At 40.7% G+C, this 24,127-nt stretch overlaps 2 protein-coding genes and 1 long non-coding RNA gene across 13 annotated transcripts in view; 2 read left to right on the forward strand and 1 right to left on the reverse strand.

Annotated features, from left to right (window-relative positions):
• The window catches only part of ZNF507 (zinc finger protein 507), a 39,790-nt gene extending 34,967 nt beyond the window's left edge, over positions 1 to 4,823 (forward strand). For all 4 annotated transcript variants that reach the window (XM_075940141.2, XM_075940143.2, XM_075940142.2 and 1 more), the window contains one exon: positions 117 to 4,823. In XM_075940141.2, coding sequence (XP_075796256.2) covers positions 117 to 477 — 361 coding nt within the window. In that variant the 3' untranslated portion in view covers positions 478 to 4,823. The remainder of the gene's footprint in view (positions 1 to 116) is intronic.
• LOC142831071 (uncharacterized) lies at positions 256 to 14,955 on the reverse strand. The gene is made up of 3 exons (XR_012906698.2): positions 14,729 to 14,955; positions 12,532 to 12,595; positions 256 to 390 (listed from the first exon to the last, which is right to left on the reverse strand). It is a non-coding gene; the product is annotated as an uncharacterized LOC142831071 (long non-coding RNA).
• Positions 14,956 to 15,029: 74 nt separating this feature from the next.
• The window catches only part of DPY19L3 (dpy-19 like C-mannosyltransferase 3), an 88,094-nt gene continuing 78,996 nt past the window's right edge, over positions 15,030 to 24,127 (forward strand). For 7 of the 8 annotated variants that reach the window (XR_012906692.2, XM_089781489.1, XM_075940145.2 and 4 more), the window contains exons 1-3: positions 15,030 to 15,307; positions 19,615 to 19,757; positions 21,917 to 22,041. Coding sequence is in view for 7 of the 8 variants with exons in the window: in XM_089781489.1 (XP_089637615.1) it covers positions 19,655 to 19,757; positions 21,917 to 22,041 (228 nt within the window). In the remaining variant the exon portion in view is untranslated. Of the gene's footprint in view, positions 15,308 to 16,939; positions 17,172 to 19,614; positions 19,758 to 21,916; positions 22,042 to 24,127 lie in introns of all 8 variants that reach the window. The other variant, XM_075940146.2, reaches the window with a different exon arrangement.

A 24,127-nucleotide genomic window follows, 5' to 3' on the forward strand; every position in this document is an offset into this window, starting at 1 on the left:
TAGACTTTTGAAAGCATCAACTTGACCCAACATAAACTGCAATCTATAAATTTAATCTTCAACAAAAACAAAAAATACTATGACTTTTTTTTATTTTGAAAACTTTATTTTTTTAGGTTTCAAGGGCAGCTACCTGGAAAGACTTCAGTAGAAAGCACTGATGAAAGTTCAGTTCTAGGAAGTTCAGAGAACTTGGTGTCATTTTCAGAGTCCATTAATCAGACTACTAATGAAATTTCAGGTTCTAATGAAAATCAGAAGCCTAATCCAACAATTAATACCTCATGCAATTTAGAAAAGAACTGCAGTCAGCCTCATCTTGGCACAGAATACTGTGTTCTACTCTTCTGCTGTTGTATTTGTGGGTTTGAGTCCACCAACAAAGAAAATCTGTTGGAACATATGAAAGAACATGAAGGTGAAATCATAAACATCATTCTAAATAAGGAACACGGTGCAACTCAAAATGGCAACTAGATCCTTCAGTTAGCTAAAAAGAAGAGAATTTCCCCAAAAAGTTTTTTTTTCTATCTTTGCTAATGTTACCTGAGATACTTGCTCCAGGGAGGAAATGCGAGTAAAATTTCCTATATTGAGTCTTTGTTGCAATTACAGACCATAATTTAACTGACAAAAAATGTTAAGTACTCCATTTTGGGAAACTGTGGAATGATCCTCCTAACCCTTTACCCTTCCTTGTGATGCCAAGAGTCTGGATTTCTCAATGGCTAGTGTTAATCCAAAGTGCAATAGCATAAAGAAATTCAAACTCAAGTGCAAAGCAAGGTATTGGCTCAATTCAAAAGGCTGCTTTCCCATCCCGCCCCCCTGGAAAGTATTTAATTAAGGGTGTCTAATTCATTTCAAGCAAATATTTTTTTCCTTTGATGCAGATGAGTGGGCCAGATACAAATTTAATTCTCTCATAAAATTTAACACTTGATTCTGAGGGGTAGATTGAGGAGTCTGGGATGGCAGCTTCTGATTTATTTTTAAGACCTTTCTCTTCCCAACTCAACAATTCTTTGTGAATAAGCAGTAGTGGATGGTATTCCTTTTGTCACAAATAGAAAGTGTTGAGTGGCCTGAAGACAGTAAGTATCTAGCTGATTATTTGGCCAGATTTTAAGTAAATACAAGATCTTGTTTTAGCCATTTTAAATTCATATGTAAAAATGATCCATTGTCTGACATCTTTCATTAAAATGTTCAGCCAAACTTCTAAATACACATGGATCACAAAATAAGTTGGCATTTTAACTAGTGATTTTTTCATGTCAGTACATACTGAGTGCCATAACCTTGGGGTGGGAACAGGCAGTCACCAGAAATGTAATTGACGAAGGAGCAGATTTTCAAGATATTTAGGCCCAAAAGATGTAAATAGGCACTAATGGGATTTTCAAAAGTGCTGGGTGTATAACCACTTTTGAAAATTGCAGTAGGTACCTAAATACCTAGAAGAGTCTGGCTCTAACCCTGTTGAACATACCTTTTTGAGTGAATTATTTCATCTTTCTCAGAACGTTTTAAATTTCACAATAAGAGAATTTAGCAAAAATAATGTAAGTAATAATTAACCTGCTTTGTGGAAACAACCTTTCCTCCACTGCACCAAAATAGAAAGGAACAAAATCTATGATGGTTAGAGTAAGTTTTACAGCTGCATAGGGAACTTGATAACTGTGTTTTATTTTTAAAACAGTCCTTACATATCTCTTCTTTTTTTAAATCATTTTGCATCTAAAATTATAATGCTGATTCTTCATGTAGTTTCAATGACCTACATCATTTTATATATCAATGGGAATTTCAGTATGCAGGTTAATTGCCAGGAAACTCTGCCAATATCACTTTCAAAGTTAGCCCGTAAAATTGCTTTTATAACATGCTTACTACAATAAAAAGTGGAACATTGGAAAAGGACCCCTTTAGCAGTCAGACTACAGCACTCTGCTGAAGTATGAAACATCCAATTCTAGTTTAAAGGTAGCTTCAACACTCCAATTGCGCTGAAGCATGCCCAGTTCTTGGCATCTCAGTTATTTATGCCTGGATTGGTTGCTCATTTGTTAAAAATTGTGAGTACCATTATTTTGATTTGTTTTAAAGAGTGATGCAGAAAGTTTTGTATTTATTACCTATTTATACTATTTTTGGTAAAAATAAGCTACAACTATATAAACCTGAAAAGCTGGTATATGAGTAGTATACAGTCTTCATGGTGCTATATTTGTGTTGTTTTTCTAAGTTTTCCTGTGGACAGTGAAGCTGGTCAAAGAGGAAAGAAAATAAGAGGACAGGTTTTTTTATATATACAACTTGAATTTTAAGAAGCAACCCAGGGTATAAAGGCTGGCTAAAGAGTAGAGTTGTACTTCAAGTTGTACTGGTGATATCTTCAAGTGGGTTTGGTTAAAACATTTTGAATGTTTTCTATCTTTAATCCTATTAATTTTGTTATAAATTAGATTAGATGTACAAATATTATTTTAAAAATTGGTAAAGATCTATCAACATGCAACCCATTTTACTAATAGGTTTGACCTATCCATGAACTAAACATAGAACCTTCCAGATGTTTTAATGAAAATTTAAAGTAACTTCTGTATGTTTTACACTTTTTTCTAAAAACAAAATATAAAAGGGCCAATCAGAAAATTTTTCATATGCATAGAGGACTAATTTGACACTTCCAAAACATGATTATAATGAACAATTTTAGTAAGAGGTAGAAAATATTTAATTAGAGTACTGATCTTGTCTTTGTGCCAGTGTTGACGCCAATATTATATCCTTAATATAGAATTCTGGTACATTTAAAAAACAAGAAATTATTGGGCACATGTTTTCACTATCTGAGCGCACATTCTAACATTCCAGCTCCTATATTTACAGATCCCACTTATTTAAAAATCTGGTAAATATAAAACTATTAAGAGTCCACAGTAATTTGAATTATAAATTACTATTTTATACTCATGGAAACTGCATTGTGCCACGACCTTAACTTCATTTTTCCCATAATGGATCATACATCCTAAAGTTGTTACACTAAGGGTGTGTCTAAATTACACCCCTCTGCCGACTGAGGGATGTAGATTAGGCATGTTGCTATTGCAAATGAAGTGGGGATTTAAATATCCCGCGCTTCATTTGAATATAAATAGCCGTTGCTTTTTGCCGACACGGCACTTTGCCGGCAAAAAGCGACAGTCTAGACGGGGATCTGTCAACAAGGAAAGCCTTTGCTGACCGATCCCTTATGCCTCATGCAGTGAGGTTTACAGGATCGGTTGGAAAAGGCTTTCATTGTCGACCGATCCCCGTCTAGATTGCCGCTTCTTTCCGGAAAAGTGCCACACTGGCAAAAAGCGGCAGCCATTTTTATTTAAATGAAGCGTGGAATATTTAAATCTTTTTTTTTTTTTTTATAGTGATGTGCCTAGTCTGTCCCTCTGTCGGCAGGGGGGTGTAGTTTAGATACACCCTATTGAAAATATGTGAAGAACTTGGAGATGTGAGCTAGGAGAAAGATGGCAGCAAACCCAGATTACAAAGTCAGGAAACTTTTTTTTTTGTTGGGGGGGTGGGGGAGGTTGCAGTATTACTGTAAATGCCCAAGACTACTAACAGCTATTTATAGTGTGTTCTTTACCATTTCATTATTTGTGCAAGTAATCTTTGGTTAACCATGTATTGTTCTAAAGCAGCAGAAATTAGGGGTTGGTAGGGAGCCTTCTAAAAACTGATAAGGAGAAATACAACTGCCAAGATATAATACTTTCTGGCCTTCAGAAAATAATCTTCAGAGAGAGAAATCCTTATTGATTTTTTTCCACCATACTGCCATCGATATACATTCAGAATTTTCCCTGACTTTAACAGAAGCTCTGAATGTGGAATTATTACAGAATCAGTTCCTGAAAGCAAGTGTTGTGATGATGATACCCACTTTGTAAAGCATTGTGTGGTTAGTTTGTTTGCATGTTTGGGGTTGTTTTAACAGCACTTTTCAAGGTTACAGCATTTCAAACTTCTCATTCCTTTGTGAATTTACAAGTATTTTAGGATGCTGCTAGCACACAGACCTAGCAAATTATGACACTTGCAGTGCTGTTTGTTTGGTTTGTTGTTTTTTTAATTTTGCTCCAAGCAGATTTTAGTCAGTGATACGGACTATAACTTACAGCCTTTGTTCTAGATGCTTACAATTTGGAAATTCTCATTTTCTACTCATGAAATAGCTGGGGATTTAGAACCTTCCATTCTAACTTTTTACTTTGTACTTGGTCTAGAAAGAGAGAGTGGGATTCAGCCAGAGTTACTGTATTCTCCTATCCTATCCTATCCAAGCACTTATTTAATCATTAAAATAAATGTACAGAAGGTGCTCAAAGTATTGAATAAAATATATTTAATAGAAATTCGTGTTTGATATTCATGGACATGAGTACATGTATTTTTTTAAGAAAAGATAACGTAACACTATGGCACTGCTTTTTATAGCCAAAATATAAAAAATTTTTTAGAAGACTGACATGTAAAGACTGCAGTTACTTTTGACACTGTGTCTTATTAAAATAGGATGAATTGTATTTTATAAAATTATCCAGCACATTAAGCTGCATGCCTTAAGCTCTCTGTAGGATTGTGTTCCTGATAGAACAGATTGTCTGTTTGGAACTATGAAGCAAGTCTATAGTACTACTTTAACTACCTTCTGAAATACTGTATGTTAGAATAATTTATTTTGCTTTACAGGAGTTTGTCATGTATTGACTTTAATATTGTATTTTGGTAATAAACTTTTTTGTTAAACACTTCTTAGTGTTTTGCCTTTATTGTACACTGAGACAAATATTTCACAGGGGAAAGTAAATACCGAGCCACTATTTGGGAAGGTGGAAGAAAACTACACCTTTTTGAAATGGGTAGGAAGTACCACCCTATGCAGATCCAATCTGAGCACCCAGACATAAGCACACTGCTTTTTTTTTTTCCTGTAGGGACTCATAGTTTAAACTAGGGATGTTAAGAGGCAGGTATTTAACTAACTGAGTAGTTGATATAATTTTTATTGATTACTCAATAGGCAGCCTGACTTAGTCCCAGCTTGCACCAGGTGCAGGACCAAACCCCGCTGTGGCTCTGCAATTTAAAAGGCAGTAGGAGCCAGGGAGCAGGCTACCTGGATTCTGCTGCCTTTTAAATTGCAGAGCCGGAATGAGGTTTGGTCCTGCACTCAGTGCGAGCTGGGCTGCTTGCCCAGCCAGCAACAGCCCCTGTCCACAGGAAGTCCCAGCAGGGAGTTGGGACCCCTCCTCCCCTCCCTGCACACACAGGCTGCTGCCACAAAGCATCCCTGTTTGCTGGGAGCGGGGGTACCAATTCCCCACAGGACCCCTCCATAGACAGGGGCTGCTTCGCAGCAGCAGTCCTGCCCCCTCTGATAGAGGTAACAGTGAGGAGCACTGGCTGCTGCACACTCCCCCCACACCCACACACACACCCCACTTCGCTGCCTCTGATAAAGAGGCAGCGCGGGGAGGAGGAAAGGAATGAGTAGTTGACTGTTTCCTTACATCCCTAATTTAAACATAACTCATTACAAAACTATGACTCTCCATTCTAAAGTAAAGAACAGGTTGGACCTCTCTGGTCTGTCTCCCTTGGGACCTGACTGATCCCAGACAAGGGAGTTTCCTAGAACAGGGAAGATCTGGGCAGGGGGTGGGAAAGGGCACAAGCCTCTCCTCTGGGCTCCTATCCCCAGCTACCTGGCACCACTGCCTTTGCCCCTGTAGCTGTGGCAGCCCTGCGGGCTCCGACATCAGCCCTGTGCATGCTTGTACCACTCCAGGCCCTGCCAGCACTCACAGCCTCGCCTGCTGTGGGCTCTGCACCCCTTCCCTGTCCTCCCCCAAGTGAGAATCATCTGCACCTATACCCCCTTCCCAGACTCTGCACCCCTACACCCTGTCCCAGGTCACCACCACCTCCTTCAAACTCTAACCCTACACCCTTGCCTATACCCCAGTTCCCTACCTGAACTCCCTTCTGCACCCATTCTCTGTCCCAAACCCCACAGCCCCTTCATAGAAAAGAGCAACCCTTGAGCACTTACCAAAGTATTGGATAAACTTAAAACACAAATGGTCTGGTAGCACTTTATAGACTTAAAGCATGTAGAAGGTATCATGAGCTTTCGTGGGCATAGCCCATCCCCTAAAGCCTCCAAAGTGTTGGAGTGGACTCCCATCAAAAATTATCGCCCACCCTGCAGTATAGCTACACCATCCTTGATGTTGTCAAAGCTATTCTTAAATGATTACCTGCATCCTGCTTCAAAGACATTTTAACACCAGACATGAAAGAGAATCCTCTGAACTGTAATTCATGCTTAAATTTGACACTTTACGCTAGGTCTAAACAAAGACATTAATTACCTTACCCATTAGAAAGATAGCTTCCCCAGTTATCACCTCTAATATCATTAGCTCACAGACATTTACCTCCCCCCCTCATCCCGCTTCTGTTCTGAAATTTGATTTGATTTGTCCTTTTCATATGTGTTCATTTTTTTTTATTGGGTCTGGCCCACGAAAGCTCATCACCTAATAAACCATCTTGTTAGTCTTTAAAGTGCTACATAGTCCTGTTTTTTGTTTCAGCTATTCTTAAAAAGCTTCAGTTATGGGGATTCCACAACCCCCTGGCTCGTCGATTCCAGTATTTAACTATCCTTAGAAAGCTTTTCTTGATATACAAGATAACTAAATCTTCACTTCAGCAAATTCTTGTCCTGCCCTTAGTGAACATGGAAAACAATTGATCACTATCCTCTTTTATAACAGCCCTCAGCATGTTGAAATCTGTTATCTAGTCTGTCATGAATCTTTTATCAAGACTAAACATGCCCAGTTTTGTTAACCTTTCCTCATAGGTCAGATTTTTAAAACCTTCCATTATTTTTGTTGCTGCCTTCTGGACTCTCTCCAGCTATCTACATCTCTCTCTTTTTTAGGTCAGGTCTACAATATAAACTTACACCTCTTGTTGATGTAGTTATTCTTATGTGCCACAGCTATTCTAAGAGTGGTGTCTACCTTAGAGTTTATGTCAACAGAAGGTGGATTAACTAAATCAATGGGAGAAGCTCTTTTGTCAGTATAGTAGCCTATTCACTGAAGCACTACAGCAGTGCAGCTGTACCACTGCAGCATTGTAAGCATACAGCTACCCATAAAGTGTGGTATCCAAAACTGAACACTGTATTCCAGCTGAAGCCTCACAAATACCAACTGAACCAAAATAATTATCTCCTGTCTTCAGTACAATGGTACTGTTAATACACCCTAGAATATTAATTTGTCACAACTGCATCATACTGACTCATTTAATTTGTGATCCATTATAAACTCCAAACCCTTTGAATGCACTATTTCTGCTTAGCCAGTTATTGCCCATTCTGTAGCTTTGGGAAAACTCGGAATGAGCAGCCAGAAGTTTGGGAATGATCAACAGGGAATGAATCATTTGATGATTGCCTATTGTGTTCATTCCCTATTGAGCACCTGGCATTGGCTAATGTTGGAAGACATGATACTAGGCTCAATGGTCCTTTGGTCTGATCCAGTATGGCTGTTCTTACATATTGTGGGTTTTTTTTTCTTAAGTGCAGTACTTTTTGATTTTATCATTTTGATTTCAGAACACTTTTTCAATTTGGCAGGGTCATTTGAATTCTGATCTTACCTGCGGAAGGACTTGCAACTACTCCCAGTTTGGTGGTGTCAGCAAATTGTATGAACACATTCTCCATGCCATTATCCAAGTAATTAATGAAAATATTGACTGATCCTGGTCTCAGGGAAGACCTCTACAGAATTCTAATAGATACAGGCTCCTGATTTAACAGCAAACCATTGATAACTACTCTTGAGTATGATTTTTTTTCAACAACTTGTACTGGTTATACTAATTTAATATAGATCACATTTATGAATGTAATGTGGGGCTTTGTTAAAAGCTTTACTAAAAATCAAGATGCTACAGCTTCCCGCATCCACTAAGTCGGTAATCCTGTAAAAACACTATGGCTGCGTCTACATTGGCATGATCTTGCGCAAATACTCTTTAATGCAAGAATTCTTGCGTTAAAGTATTTGCGCAAGAGAGCGTCTACACTGGCATGTGCCTTTGCACAAGAGATATGCTTTTGCGCAAGAGCATCCGTGCCAGTGTAGACGCTTTCTTGCACAAGAAAGCTCCAATGGCAGTTTTAGCCATCAGGCTTTCTTGCGCAAGAAATTCATGTTGCCTGTCTACACTGGCCTCTTGCACAAGAACAGTTGCACAAGAGGGCTTATTCCTGAGTGGGAGCATCATAGTTCTTGTGCAAGAAGCACTGATTTCAAACATTAGAACGTCAGTGTTCTTGCGCAAGAACTTTCCGCCAGTGTAGACAGGCAGCATGTTTTTGCGCAAAAGCGGCCACTTTGGCGCAAGATCATGCCAATGTAGACACAGCCTAAGTGTTGTAGTCACAACTTTATTTACTAAACTGATTTTATAGTTGGATTTATAGAAACAAAGCTTGTACTGGTTAAATATTTTGAACATTAATAATAATAAACTGTAAAAATAGGTAGGTCCATGGAGTATTTAACAAAGCAGCTGCTAATTATTTTCAAAATGTCTTAAGTAGAAGAAAAAGTTAGGAGTGCTATGTATACTGCTACGTTATAACAAATAATAACGAAAGGGTACAGATTAGTTTACTCCAAAGAATAGTCAAATTTTTTTAAAATGTTAATATTTTACACAGTTCTGAAACTTACTGAAACAACTATTTAAATGCTTTGTATTTGTATACATTCTTCCATGGAAGCTTCACTCTCTGTCTCCACCTACTGAAGGACAGTGTTAAAAATATCATCTTCCCTTTACAGAGTACTTATTTTATGTAGAGTTCTGTTCCTTGAAAAGAATTATCCTTATTTATTGATATTTTGTATATAAGAACATAAGAGTGGCCATACTGGGTCAGACCAAAGGTCCCTCTAGCCCAGTATCACATCTGCCGACAGTGGCCAATGCCAGATGCCCCAGAGGGGGTGAACACAATAGGTAATTGTCACATGATCCCTCTCCTGTCATCCATTTCCAGACAAACGGGGGATAGGGACATCATTTTTACCCGTCCTGGCTAATAGCCATTGATGAATCTAACCTGAATTTGATGAATTTATCTAGCTCTTTTTAACCCTGTTAAAGTCCTACTCTTCACAAAATCCGCTGGCAAAGAGTTCCACAGATTGATTGCACTGTGTGAAAACAACTTTGTTTTAAAGCTGCTGCCTATTAATTTAATTGGGCGATCCCTAGTTCTTATATTATGGTAACAAGTAAATAACTTTTCCTTATTCACTTTTTCCACACCAGTCATTATTTTATATCATATCCCCTCAGTCTCCTCTTTCTAAAATGAAAAGTCAGTCTTTTTAATCTCTCTTCCTCCGAGACCCATTTCAAACTCTTAATCATTTTTGTTGCCCTTTTCTGAACCTTTTTTTTACTGCTGTTGCATATTGGCTACGTTTAGATTGCATCCCTTTTCCGTAAAAGGGACGCAAATTAGACATATCGCAATTGCTAATGAAGTGGGGATTTACATCTCCCCTGCTTCATTAGCATAAAAATGGCTGCCGCTTTTTTTCGGCACAGAGCTTTGCCAGAAAAAAGCGCCAGTCTAGACGCAGATCTTTTGGAAAATAAAGCCTTTTCCGAAAGATCCCTTATCCCTCTTAAAATAAGACTGGTGCATTTTTCCGGCAAAGCTCCGTGCTGAAAAAAAGCAGCAGCCATTTTTATGCTAATGAAGCGGGGGAGATTTAAATCTCTGCTTCATTAGCAATTGCGATACATCTAATTTGCATCCCTTTTCCGAAAAAGGGATTAGCAATTGCGATACATCTAATTTGCATCCCTTTTCCAAAAAAGGGATGCAATCTAGACGTAGCCATTGAGTGGATGTTTTCAGAGAACTATCCACAATGACTTCAAGATCTCTTTCTTGAGTAGTTATAACTAAATTAGTCCCCATTATATTGTATGTATAGTTGGGACTATTTTTTTTCCCAATGTGCATTACTTTATGTTTATCAACATTACATTTCATGTACCATTTTGTTTCCCAATCGCTTAGTTTGGTGAGATCTTTTTGAAGCTCTTTCAGAGAGAGCTGCATTTCCTTTTTCCCCTCCATTGATATGAATAACATTACTTGTCTCTTACTTGTTAATCTGTACAGATTAACTTCTGCTAAACCCTGTTATGGTATTGTAGTGCTAAAACCAAAGTGACTTAATGCTACACCTTGTGAAGTCCATAATTCCTCAGTACCCGTTCTTTGTACTTCCTGACTCTGGCATTCACTCATCCAGTAACATGTGACTTACGATGCTGCTTCTAAAGCCAGGTCGATTTGGGCTTCTTTTGGAAGTTTGGATTTATTTTGGGATTTTATCCTGTGTATGAGTGAAACATACATATGGACCCTAAAATGTGTAAAGTGAATGCACTTTGTAAATGAAATTATACTCAGTTGGACAAAGAATTAAGAGTTCAATCAAAACTATATATAAGAATTTAACATTGAGAGCTGTATTTTTGATAGCTTATACTTCAGAATCTTCAAGCTACAAAGTAGAATATAGTATCTGTGACCAAGTTCCGACTTCAAATTTTAGAGTTCTTATGCTAAATATTTAAGCATAAACATGGTTGTGTCTTTCATATGTCTGACAACAGTTAATTTTAAAATTTGATGTAAGATTGATATAAATAATCTTATTTGCAAAAGAACTAGAAGACTGTCAAAACTATTTGCTTCCTGTTATAACAAAAGATAAATACAGTATGTCCAATTATACAGTGATACACCCTCATTGTAAAACGCTGCCACATGATAACCTTATCTATTCACATCAAAGTTATTCTAAGATACGCCCAGTGGACCATAATAGGTCAAAGATCACGTCTTAACACTTATTCCACTCACTACTTCCTTGCTCTTACGGTATTTTAGAAGATTTACTTAGTCTTGCTTGGGACCTTAACTCAATTACTTTTTGTTTATGGAAAATAAAATGGTGGGGCTTAGGATGAGGGGTTCAGTATCCAGGCTACCCCCAGGAGACAGGAACAGCTAGCCCTCTCTTACTGAGCAGCTTTGGGCCAGGCGAGAAGCACCTCTCTATGGCCACTGCAGCAAGTACAGCTAGGGCAGGCCCGAGTTCATCTACCCCCTGCACTCCCCAGCTACAGTGAAGAATGCAGCAAACTGTGCTCTTTCCCCTGGCTCCCTAACAGAGAACAGCCAATCATTCCCGTATGAGTTGAGCAGCTTCAGGCCCCCCTTGCCTTCCATAAAGGGTACCTGAGGTGATGAGACACTCAGGGCTGGGGTAGTGCCAAAGAAATGGGGCACCCCCAACTAGCCACTTTCAGCTGCCTAGTGACTTTGTCTCTTCTGTCTGGTTTTATGAGAAGCAATCTCATTCTAGGCACATCCATTTTCCTGGCACATCCAAACCCTTACCTTGCTTTACATTATGATAAGAGGAAGCTGCACACAAAATTTGGTGGTCCTAGTTCTTAAAGTTTAGGAGGAGTTCTTGAACAAACAGACAAACTCTCTAAGGGAATGTCTACAGTGCATTCCTCCTTCGAGAGAGGAATGCAAATGCAGACGAGGGAAATTGCAAATGAAGTGCAGAGTTGAATTTCCCACACTTCATTTGCATAATTGCAGACAGCTGTTTTTCCAAAATAGCGTATTTCGAGAAAACAAAAGCAGTCCACCCAGGGTTATTTCGAGAAAAAACCCTTCCTTCAAAATAACCCTTAAACCTCATTTTTTAAGGAGTAAGGGTTATTTCTGTCCGCGATTGTGCAATGAAGCGCGGGAAATTCAAATCCGTGCTTCATTTGTAGTTTCGCTTGTCTACATTTTCATTCCTCTCTCGAAGGAGGAATGCAATGTAGACACACCCTAAAATATATAATAGAAAAGTGACAGCTTAAATTCTATCATCACACAACCCAACAAGATTTTTTTTATAGACCCAACATAATGAGGTCCTGATTGGGATACTAGGTTGCTACTGTAACAAGTGATTAATAACTTGCTTTTTGTTGTTCTGCTGTTTTAAAACTTATCATTCAGGCGGACACCAGTAACAATGCTATACAATGTACATAGCACTGTATATAAAAATAGTAAACCAGTCAGCAGTTCAACCATAGACTGAAAGTTCTGTTCAAACTACTCGGCAAATGCTTGTTCAAAAAATCAGGATCAGTTCATAAATGATGACCACGCTTACAAAGGGGCTATCTGGAGTCACCAAATAGTTAATACTGGCTTATGTTTAGTGCCCTGTAAAAGGTTATAGATCTGAGGGTATGTCTATACTTGCTCCCTAGTTCGAGCTAGGGATGCAAATGTAGCCAATGTGTCCTTACCTCCTGTGAGCAAAGAAGAAAGAATGGCATCTCTGATCCTACTCTGTCCCTTCAGTATTCCAGCCTGAGATGAGAAAAGGGGGCAGCTGAACTAATAAAGACTGGGTCAGAAGTAATCACTAAACCTGAGGAGCGGGAGTGGGGCAGATGTGAAGATATGAGCTTCTACAGCGGAGGCCAAAATCACCTTTTCCAATAAATTTGGGAGAGCAGCCAACACTAATTGTCACACACAGTTGGGGCTGGGGCAGAGGAAATTTGAAAAAAAAAATCAGAGGACAGACAAAACACAGTACAGCTTTAAAAAAAAACAACACTTCAGGTGCATCTAGACTGGCAAGATTTTGCGCAAAAGCGACTGCTTTTGTGCAAAAACTTGCCAGCTGTCTACACAGGCTGCTTGAATTTGTGCAAGAGCACTGACTTTGTAATGTACAAAATCAGTACTTCTTGCGCAAATACTTTCCCGCTCCCACTCAGGGATAAGCCCTCTTGTGCAAGAGGACCAGTGTAGACAGCCACCTTAATTTTTTGTGCAAGAAAGCCCGATGGCTAAAATGGCCATCGGAGCTTTCTTGCGCAAAAGCGCATCTAGATTGGTACGGATGCTTTTGCGCAAAAGCACTTTTTGCGCAAAAGCATCCTTGCCAATCTAGACGCTCTTTTGCGGAAATACTTTTAATGGAAAAACTTTTCCGTTAAAAGTATTACCGCAAAATCATGCCAGTCTAGATGTAGCCGCCTTGTTTTAGATCACTTGAGGTTGGCAATATGAGAATCTCGTGTACTCTTTCATTGCTTTCCAGTAAGAGTTAGCATTGCTTACTGGAATATTATTTCTCAAAAGGGTCAGTGTTTTGTATGGTTTCGGATATTTCTGAAGATAAAGCACTACTACTTCACCTCATAATCCAGCTTCAGGATGCTAACTAAAGGAAATTTGGCACCTTGATCCCAGCTCCAAGTAAGTATTACTCAACATTAAGGAAACTACCATACATACTTTGGAACAATCAGGAAGGACTGGCAGCTAGTGATCACAAAAATACTCTTAGGCCTGATCATTTTGCTTCTAGAAGTGGGCAACATTACGAGATCAAGATTGAAGTAACTGATGAGGCAGCCTGAGGTAGCTTTCTTTGGGGCTTCAGTGGAATGCCTGCAGATAAAACTTTCATTTTTATTGCAGTTAATCTTGTAAATATCACAAGTCAATACTTCCCTTTTATCTGAGGATGATTTCACTAAATAAAATTGTAAGTAGGAAACACTGAAACTACTGGATGCAGGGGGGGGCCATGGCTATAGGCTGACTCGGCTGTCGCCTATGGCGCTGCCTTCAATGGCGCCCGATGATGTCATGGGGCACCCGAGCACCTAATGATGACGTCACCCCATTGATGGCCCATTGACGGCCGTGCAGGCGGGGGCACCGATTGTGCGTTCCGCCTGGGGTGCCAGCTGCCGCAGCCCTCCTCAGGCCACTCCTATTGCATTAGACTCGGCTAGGTTAGTGCAGCCCGTTAAGCCACCATATCCACAGTAATTCCAAATATAACACACAGTTAACACATTTTCACTATAGCACGATTTTTTTTTAGGGAACGTTTTTTGAATTACATGACCGTCCCCAGAATAACACAATTTCTCCAACCAGCCCATTGCCAGCGGCTGCGCGGGGCTTCTCCTGCATCCCTAAAAAGCGGCAGAGGGTTTGCCGCTTGCCACGCCATTCCCTGGCGACCCCCCCCCCTTGCTGGATGCAGTGCGGGTCCCAGCAGACCCATCACAGGGGCATAGTCCCAACCCAGTCCCCCTCCCCTCTCCTTCCCTTCTCCAGAGCCAAACACCTCCCCTCACTGCTGTAACCCAGTCCCCTTTATCCTCCAACCTTATGTCCTGGTCCCAACAGACACCACCACTTGAAACACAACCCCCCATGTTTTCCATTATTTTCAATGGGAAAACTGACCCCGCATAACATGTGTTTCAGAAAACGATCCTGTTAAGTGAAAACATCTATAGTGTTAAATGAGGAATTACTGTATTGACCATCTTAGCCTCCTGCCCTTCAGGACTTTAAAAGTCCAAATAGTTCAACCTTCACTATTCACACTTGCCCCTCTGCTCCTCTCACTGTCAACCAAGTTGTGGACACCTAAACTCAGAAAAGGCTTATCCCACCCCAGAGACTCACCTCACTTGCAGTCCCAATACAACTTACCACTGTGCTGCCACGTTTATTCAGCATCCTACCCCCAAATTAAATCTCCTGCTCACTAACATTGCGGCTACTCCCTTATAAATACCGCCCCTCTTCCGCAGTCAGCTCCTAGCAACTCCCAGGCAGCCTCTTACCCTTTGCCATTGCCAGCCCCGCTCCAGGCTCCCCGTTCCCCTAGCAACGCGTCTCAGGCACCGCCCCTCCCCCTCCAACGCGTGTCCCAGGCACCTCCCCTCCCCCGCAGCGCGTGTCTCAGGCACCCCCTGTCCCCCACAATCACCAGGCAACTCCCTCCCCCGCAACGCGTGTCAGGCACCCCCTGCCCGCCGGCAACGCGTCTCTCAGGCCCCCGCCCCCCACAAGGCGAGTTCCAGGCAGCCGGCCCCGTCCCCCCCTCGCAGACTGAGGAACAAAAGACACCGCGTCCTCCCTCTACCCACCGCCGGGCTCAGGCGGTTCCGCGTAGGCAGCGGCGCGGTAACCACGGCAGCGAGCCGCCGCCCAGCCACAGCTACGGCCGGACCCGGTGCGCCCGCTCCGCAGCGTCCGCAGGTATCAGCCCAGGGCTGAGGGTGGGGAGGCGCCAGACCAGGCCGCGGCGGGGCAGGCCGCAGCGCGGGGCTGTGAGAGCTGCGCTCCGCGCCGGGAGAGCCTGCGTCGGGAGAGCCCGCCCAGGCCGCTCTGGGAAGCCGGGCCGGGCCTGGCGGGTGCGGGTTGAGAGCAGCCCCACAGAGCATCTGCCCCGCTCCTCCCTTGCCCCTTCCCACTATCGCTCCCACCTGCTCCCCTTCCACTGCCCCCCACCTACCCCTTCCTCCACACCATTGTCCCCATCCCTGCCCTCTGTATACCACTGCCCCCTCCACCCGCCTTCTCTTCCATCCGCCTCTTCATCACTCTCTGCTCCTAGCATAGGTCCCTGGCTATCTGTACACCTGCAGCTTCTCTCCCTCTCTCCATGGCATCCCAACCACCTCTGCCTCAACACCTATATCACCCTGCTACTCCCACCGACCTGTATACTGTAGCCCGGGGGGAGGGCAACCGTTTTTGGGTCAAGCACCGCTGACCCACAGAAAAATGAGTTGGCGGCCACATACAAGTGAGAAGCCAAAAAACCCAAACAAACAAAAGAAACCCCCCTTACTGATGTGGTCCCGGAAGAAGAAGACTTCCCTCGCACACCAGAGCCTAGGGGTGCCCAAGTTGTTAGATTTTGTGTGCCCCAGCCCCCTGGCCTTAGGTTCCCTCACCCTAGCTGTAGACTAAGGAATCCAGGGAATTTATGTTTTTATGCCTGGTTATTCTAGTCTTCACTGTCATATTCATGGTAAAATCCATATTCCTGTTTGGCTGAGACTTCTGTGCCAACTCTACTTCCTTCTTTCCTGGTTTTGATTGATTTGTTGATGTTCCTTTATTGTTTGGATTTTCTACAGAGAAATTGGAATTTGTAAGTGATGAATTCATGGTATTTTAAAAATTATTTCCCCTTCCTTTATTTCTGGGGGGAAAACATACCAAACTATGTCTTTTCCACATCAGTCTAGAGTGACCAAGGGTAGGCAACTTTTTCAAACCAAAGAGCCAAACTACATCAAAATTCAGAACAGGTGGTCAACAAATTGCCATATAAGAATGCCCATTTACATGACTAAAAATATACAACTGAATATTACTGATAATTTACATAATGATTAATAATATCATAAATGAAACATACTCACAGACTTTATTTAATGGGACTTCTGCTGCATCTTTTTGCACATTTCTTTGAAGTTTACATCATAACTGTTCAAATCCCTCTTCATGCACTCATTCAGGCTGCCTTCTGTTACTCTTATGGCAAGGGGTTAGAGGGTGTGGGTGTCTGGGCTGAAGTGTATGAGGGGCTCAGGGCAGCGGGTTTGGGGGTATGATTGACTCAGGGCATAAGGTTGGGGTGTGTGGGGTGCAGGAGTGTTATGGTAGAGGACTGGGGATGTGGGGGTATGATGGGCTCAGAGCAGGGGGGTTAGGTGTATGATGGGCTCAGGGTTGGGATGAGGGTGGCGCAGGAGTTTTATGATGCTGTGGCCACATGGAATCTGGGCCCCAGTTAGGGGCTTGTTAGCCAGGCTTCATTTTTAAGTAAAATAAAATATTAGGTCCAACACAAAAGGTTTCAACATTGTCTTTCTTTAGGACAGGAGTGGAGAACTTTTTTTTGGTCGGAGGCTACTGACTCACAGAAAAAAATCAATCGGGAGCCACCCAAGTGAGAAGCAAAAAAACCCGGAAAAACCTCCAAAAACCCACAACCCTCATTCATATGGCCTCCAACTGAAATACTTCACTCTCCTCATGGTGGGGAGAGGATCAGGGAGGACTAAGATTCTAGGACTCAGGCCAAGATTTACTCTTCTGGGGTTCCAGGGTTAGTAGATTTTGTGGATCCTCCTAGGCTCTGGGGTGGGGCCAAAAATGATGGGTTACCTGTGCAGGACAGGGCTGCTGGAAGTAGGGTGTCTGGCTGTAAGGAGGAGTGGAGCAGGGAGGGGGCAGGAACAGGGTGGGGCAGGGTATCTGGCCAGGCGGCAGGGGGCAGGATCGGGCTGAGGGCAATGTTTCTGGTTGAGGGGAGGGGTCAAGCTGGGGGCAGGGTGTCTGGCGGGGAGGGTGAATGAAGGGGGCAGGAGTGCAGGAGCTGGGCATGAGAGCATGGGGGGCCGGGCACTTACTTTTGTGTCGCATCGCAGGCACCATGTAACATGGTCTCCCACTGCTCCCAGTCACCAGAAGGAAACCTCCAGGAAGGATTTGCAGGGGAAGCCTCCAGGAAGTGCATCCTGCAAGGCTGGCCCCCAGCCAGGGGAAGGAAAACAGCAACGCATGGAGCCATTTTTGGCTCCGTTTGTTCCCCACGTGCTGGATCTGGAGTAGGGGTGTAAGCGACTAGTCGACTACCCGATAAGCACATGCTTATTGAGTAGGAACTCAACTAGTTGTTTCCCCTCTGCCCTTGTTGCCTCTGTCAGATGCAGCAAGGCGGAGAGCAGGAGCCAGGGAGCGGAGGAGAAGCCGGGGTCCCCCGTTGTGCTTCCGCTTTTAAAATGTATTAAGAGTCATCAGCTGCTGTAGAGTATCTAGTAAAGATACACTATACCAAAGGGAGAGCTCGCTACCATAAGTATAATTACTCTACCTACATGAGAGGCAGAAACTATGTTGACAGGAGACTGTCTCCCACTGATACAGCACTGGTGTTGTCAGCACTTAAGACAATATAACTCACTTGAGGGGAAGTTGTCTTCACAATGAGCAACAGAAGTTCTATCAACTCAAGCAGAAGTGTAGACAGCCCTTAGAGTACGTCTATACTTGCTCCCTAGTTTGAGCTAGGGATGCAAATGTAGGCGACAGAAATTGCTAATGAAGCAGGGATTTAAATATTCCACACTTCATTAGCATGATCTCGCCGGCGTGTTACTCCGCTCAACAGCTGATTTGAACCGGGAAGTGCGCGCAGGGACATGTTAGTTCAAAATAAACCCCTTGGTTCAAACTAATGTTACTCAAAAAATATTTAAATCCCCGCTTCATTAGCAATTTTGGTCACCTACATTTGCATCCCTAGCTCAAACTAGGGAGCAAGTGTAGATGTACCCTTAGGGTACGTCTAGACTACAGGCTTTTGTCGACAGAAGTTTTGTCAACAGATACTGTCGACAAAGCTTCTGTTGACAAAGAGCATCTAGACTACATTCAGTTCTGTCGACAAAGCAAGCTGCTTTGTCGACATGGCAGTGTAGACGCAAAGGACAGTTTAGATGCAATAACGCCTTCTGTCGACAGAACTCTGTCAACAAAAGGCGTTATTCCTCATAAAATGAGGTTTACCAGCGTTGACAAAACTGCTGAGTTCTGTCGACGTTATGTCGACAGAACTCAGCGATAGTATAGACGCAGGTTTAGTTTTGTCGACAAAAGTCCACTTTTGTCGACAAAACCCTTTAGTCTAGACAGACCCCAAGAGATTAACCTTTAAGTTGCAAAGCAACTTATTTTTGCATTCAAAACTGGTTATTGATTTTAAAAGCTAAAAGGACTTTAAAATTCAAACAGGTCATTATTTATGGACAATGCAATATGTAATATATTTTAGGGAACAATCTTGCCTTGCACCGATTTTGAACATTGACTAAATGACCTTAAATAGTTTCTCTCCACCCCATCACCTCCCCTCTATCTTGTGATATGTTTAAGCTGTATAGTCCATTAATATTACAAAACTTGAGTATTTTTTCAGATGTATTTTTTAAATGTTTTCTATCACAAGCTTTCTTTGACATAGTAACTTTTACATCTTATGGCTCCCATCCTCCAAAGATTTACGTATATGCTTAATTTTACACATTGTGAACAGTCCTATTGATTTCATTGAGACTCCTCAAAAAGTCAAGAATTTCAAGTGACTAGTGACTTTGATTCAGCTGAGACATCTTAGAAAGGACTGATGTTAAGGGGATTTATATTGAGCATGTTTTGAAATATAATCCAAATAATAATAATCCCAAAATAAATTTCAAGATGGACACTGAAAATAATCACTTTTGAAATTTTGTCTACCGTGTAAATTTATGAATGAGCATCAGTCTTTGCAGAACTTGTTCCAATCTTTCGATTGTTCTCTTTTTGATGTCTGAATAACAGAGAATGACACTCTTTCTTTAGTAAGTATTTTGGATTAGATGAGTATAACTTTTTAGGCCTCAGTGCACAATACAATATGCTCCAGTGTTTTCATGACTTGTCACTCATTTTGTAATATTTTATATTTTTGGTAAGGAATATTTATTGGTTTATGTATGTGTTTTTAGGAGTGAGGCGGAAGAATAATATATCCAAGTTATTGACATCATGACAACCATCAGACACAGAAAGGGAATAAAAGTCACAGAAGTTTCTGAAGATCATCTTTCACAGGAGAAGAATGTGAAGCCTGATGGAAAAGTTCTATCTGGTAGGTAATTTTTTAAAAAAAAAAGCATTGTGGATTCTCGCTAATGTCATATTTTTGGTATTTATCCTTATGCATAGATGACAACTAGATATTGATAGTTATTATCAAAGTACAGCCAACTCTTATTATGATGAAAGCTATTCTCATCAAGGGCACAAAGTGATGCTGTAGAGTACTGCACTAGCTTCTTTTATCCCATTTTCAAATTCTAGATTAGGTTACAAATTAAAATAATTTTGCCAACTTTGTAAAACTGAGCACACATTTAGCAGAGTTCATCACGATTGGCAGTCTTTACTCAAGAGAGGCATAGGACTGGAGTGACTTAAATCTGCCAATCAGGCATCTCTCAGTTAAACCTGTAAAATGTGTGCTTCCAACACAGAAGGCTCATGCAAATGATTTTAACTGTGATTCTTTAATATGAAGATTTGAAGACCTCTGATAGGTGATCATATCTGCATGACTTAAGAACAAGCAAATTACAAGTGGTGTCAGAGCTTGCTTTAACTAAAACCTTAATGGCTTGGGTAGGTGTAAGTTGGATTCACAGTGCTACTTTCAAAATATTTTTGTTTTGTTGGTATTGTTATGTAAATAAAAGAAGGATGAAGGGAAATTCTCTCACGAAAATGCTTGAGAGTTCACACCATTTATTTTTATTTTTGTTAGGGCCAAGTTTTCAATCTGCAACATCAGATTTTGTGCTTGCAAAATTGGGCCCACCTGCGTTTGTTCGTACATTTTGAACAGGGGAATAGCCAATTTATCCAATTTGTGTGTGCATATGTAAGTAGGCAAAATATAGCTCAGATATATAAGTGAATTGTCTTCAGTTCCATTCATTCACGCTTGCTAATATCTCATCTGGTTTTGCCCAGTGTGACAAAAAGCAGGATTATTGAAGTCAACTTCAAGAAGATTTTAAAACAAAAGTGCACAAGTAGTAAACTGGATTGCTTTTTTTTTTTTTTTTTTTTTTTTAAAGAAATGCAGTCTCTACACAATATAGTTTATAATCTTGTTCTGATGTCAGCAGGTGGTCATCTGCAATTCAAAGCATGATATCGTCAAAGATTGCTTTGATCAATACTCAGCCTCAGTGTGGACGTTTATTCAACATGAAATGCTGTTTGAAAAAAATAATAAAACAAGAAGCCAAATTCAGAAATTTAATGAAAAAGATTTTGATGTCTTGCTTTGTGAACTGTCATGCTATAGATCATTAATTAAAAACAATGCCCTGAAGGATATTCCAAACTCTTTGTAATTTGATTTATAAACTAGATGTGGTGTTTATCTAGATTCGTAGGAGATTATAGGGCAATTTTTAAAACTGCAAATTTACATTTTCCCCTTCAAACAAAAGATTTTTCATTCTATGTGTAACTAAAATATTCAAAGTTTCATACAACAGAAAAATCACAAGTAGAGTTTCCATAAAGCAGGTTTCAGAGGTAGCATCATGTGCCTGCAGTGCTTCTCTGCCATGTACATTGGACAAACTGGATTGTTTCTGTGCAACAGAATAAATGGACACAGATCAGACATCAAGAATGGTAACGTACAAAAACCAGTGGGAGAAATCAGCCTTTTAACTGATTTTAACCTTGTTGGATACACAGTTACAGACTTAAAAGTTGCCATTCTCAAGCAAAACAACTTCAAAAGCAGGCTGCAATGTGAAACTGCTGAGCTGGAATTTATATGCAAATTCTACACCATAAGAATGGGTCTGAATAGGAACTAGGAATGGCTCTCATTACAACAAATAATTTTCCACTTTAGGTGGCCTCATCTTCTTATTCACATCTACCCTGAATAAATTCGTTCTGATGTAACACTCGCATCTCTATATCTCTACTATCTCGGGGGGGGGAGGGGGGGGAGGAGGTTTCACTTCATGCATCTGATGAAGTGAGTAGTAACTCACAAAAGCTTATGCCATAATGAATTTTAATTTAATTTTGTTAATTTTGAAGGTGCCACTGGATTCCTTGTTGTTTTTCCATAAAGCAGTTTGAGAACAAGGCTTTAGTTATGTGCAAGTCCTGCACTCCACTAGTGGTGGTTCTGAAATCCATTTAAAATACATACATCAGAATGACAAGCTTCACAATTGCAGAGTGAAAGTGTTTTTCTTTTGTACGTTTATACAGGTGGAAAGCTATGGAAGAGACTTTCATTTACAGTTGGTGGAACTGTTGCTATATTGCTTGGACTTCTTACTTCTGTTTATCTTGCTACTCTACATGAAAATGACCTGTGGTTTTCCAATATTAAGGTAATGAAATTATTTTGATTATTGCTTCTGTGCTTTCCTCTTTGAAGCCTATCACAAGTTTCCATGTTTCACATTTAAAAAAAAGTATTTGTCTCGTCTCTCATACTCAATTATAGAATGTTCTCTCTAAAGACAGGTGTGTGTGTGTTAGAGAGCAAGAATGCACATTTCCCATTTTAACTTTTTCCCCTATTTTCTCAAATCGAGAACCCTTCAGTTACTTCCATAAGTACCATTTTTCAGATTATGCTCCAAAGATGTTTACACAAGAAACTCTATTATGTTCCTGCTGTATTAAAAGGTGCTTAAAATCTTGCCTACAAATGATCACCTAGAAAAATAAAAAATGCTGATTTCTCAACTTTTAAAAAGCATTATTTTTTAAAAAGAGATGCCTTACCAAAATCCTGGCATGCATCTCTGTAAGCAAGTCTTCAATATGAACATAAAGTTATACAGCCTGTCTCCGACTTACGAACCGGTTACGGACCAAGCAATTGGTCTTAACTCAGTTTGTTTGTAAGTCGGACCCCATGAGTTACACGCGCTGTTCGTAAGCGCGGATCGCGTTCGTAACTCGGGTCTGCCATTTACGACATTTTTGGTCATAACTGTGAACGGTTGTAAGTCGACCGTTCGCAACTCGGGGACCGGCTGTATTTACAAAGCGATCCTTCTGATCAATTAGGGCACAGATAATCATTAGTAAAATGAAACACTCCAAGTAGTCAGTGATTATGTTTATTTTCATGTAGTAGCATCCTTTATTTGAAAATGTAAAAGCACTTTTCAAATATTTATTAAAGACCTGTGTGAGAAATGGGATTATCCCCATTTTACAGAATAATAAATTAAGGCATGGGTCAAGAAGGTCACTTAAGTCATTGGCAGAACTAGAAGTTGAGCCCTACACTGATGTACTTCACTCAAACCACTAGACCAGTGTTTCTCAACCTTTTTTTATAAAGTACCCCTTAAAAAAAAAAAAAGTACTCTCAGTACCTAGTTTCAGACACACACATTTTTTTCCTACCATTGCAACACATTTGATTAAACAACTTAATAGTAGGCGGGTGGGTGATGAAATTTTTCGGTGTAAAAAGTACAAAAATAATAAAATGCTGTAAAACTTAAAACAAAAAATTCAGTTGTCTCCAAATTTTAGTTGTGTTGACGTACCCCCCCAATCTTCTCGAGTACCCCTGAGGGTACTCATATCACTGGTTGAGATACAATGCACTAGACCAGTTATCCTGGTACATTTGTTTTTTAATACAGTACCTCAAATGGGGATGTGATATATATAGCTACACTTTTTCTTCTTTGAGGTTGTTACATGCAAATTCTTACCCTAACATTAGTTCTAATCATCTTTTTCACAAACTAGGCAGCCTCCTAGCTTAGGCCCTATCCCTTGTCCCTCTTCATTTTTAGTTTTTTCCAGCAAGGCACCTTTGGTAGTGGGGGGAGGGGAGAACTGTCTCATGGCATCTGGCAACAGCCCCTATTGTTTGGTTTCCCACATTAATTCTTTGTCTTGAGTGGAAAGTACAAGATCCAAAATGGCCTGGCCACATGTCCTGGCAGGACCAACTATCATCCAGTCTTGCAGGAAAAACAAGACTACTCACAGGTCATCAATTTGAGTACCAAGCCTTTCTGTTTTCAGAGTATCACTAATGGCCCTTATTAGCACATCTAGATTTATAAAAAGAGTCACACTTCATATTTCTAACTTCTTATATGAGAATGATACATGCACAGAAATAGAATATACACATTCAGCAGATCATAACTTTAAAATATGTCAAGGGATGTAGTTTGTCTAAAGTTTCTTTGAATTATGCGTATTCATAAGCTAATTTTCATAAAGCACTGGGGGCAAGAGAATGTATATGAGCTTCTTAAGCACCTTTTTAAGGTTAACAAATTAACACCTTTTTATAATATGCACTTTTTTGTATTTCTAAAAAAGCATTTTCATATGAGAAACAAAAGCAATAGTTACCAGTTACAGAAATAGTTACTGCTGGACTGCATGAATAACATTGTTTTGCAGCAGCCTCATCTTTCTTTGGTTGCACAG

This window comes from Pelodiscus sinensis, chromosome 12 (assembly GCF_052426305.1).
Source record: "Pelodiscus sinensis isolate ZL-2025 chromosome 12, ASM5242630v1, whole genome shotgun sequence".
Classification (NCBI taxonomy): Eukaryota; Metazoa; Chordata; order Testudines; family Trionychidae; genus Pelodiscus; species Pelodiscus sinensis.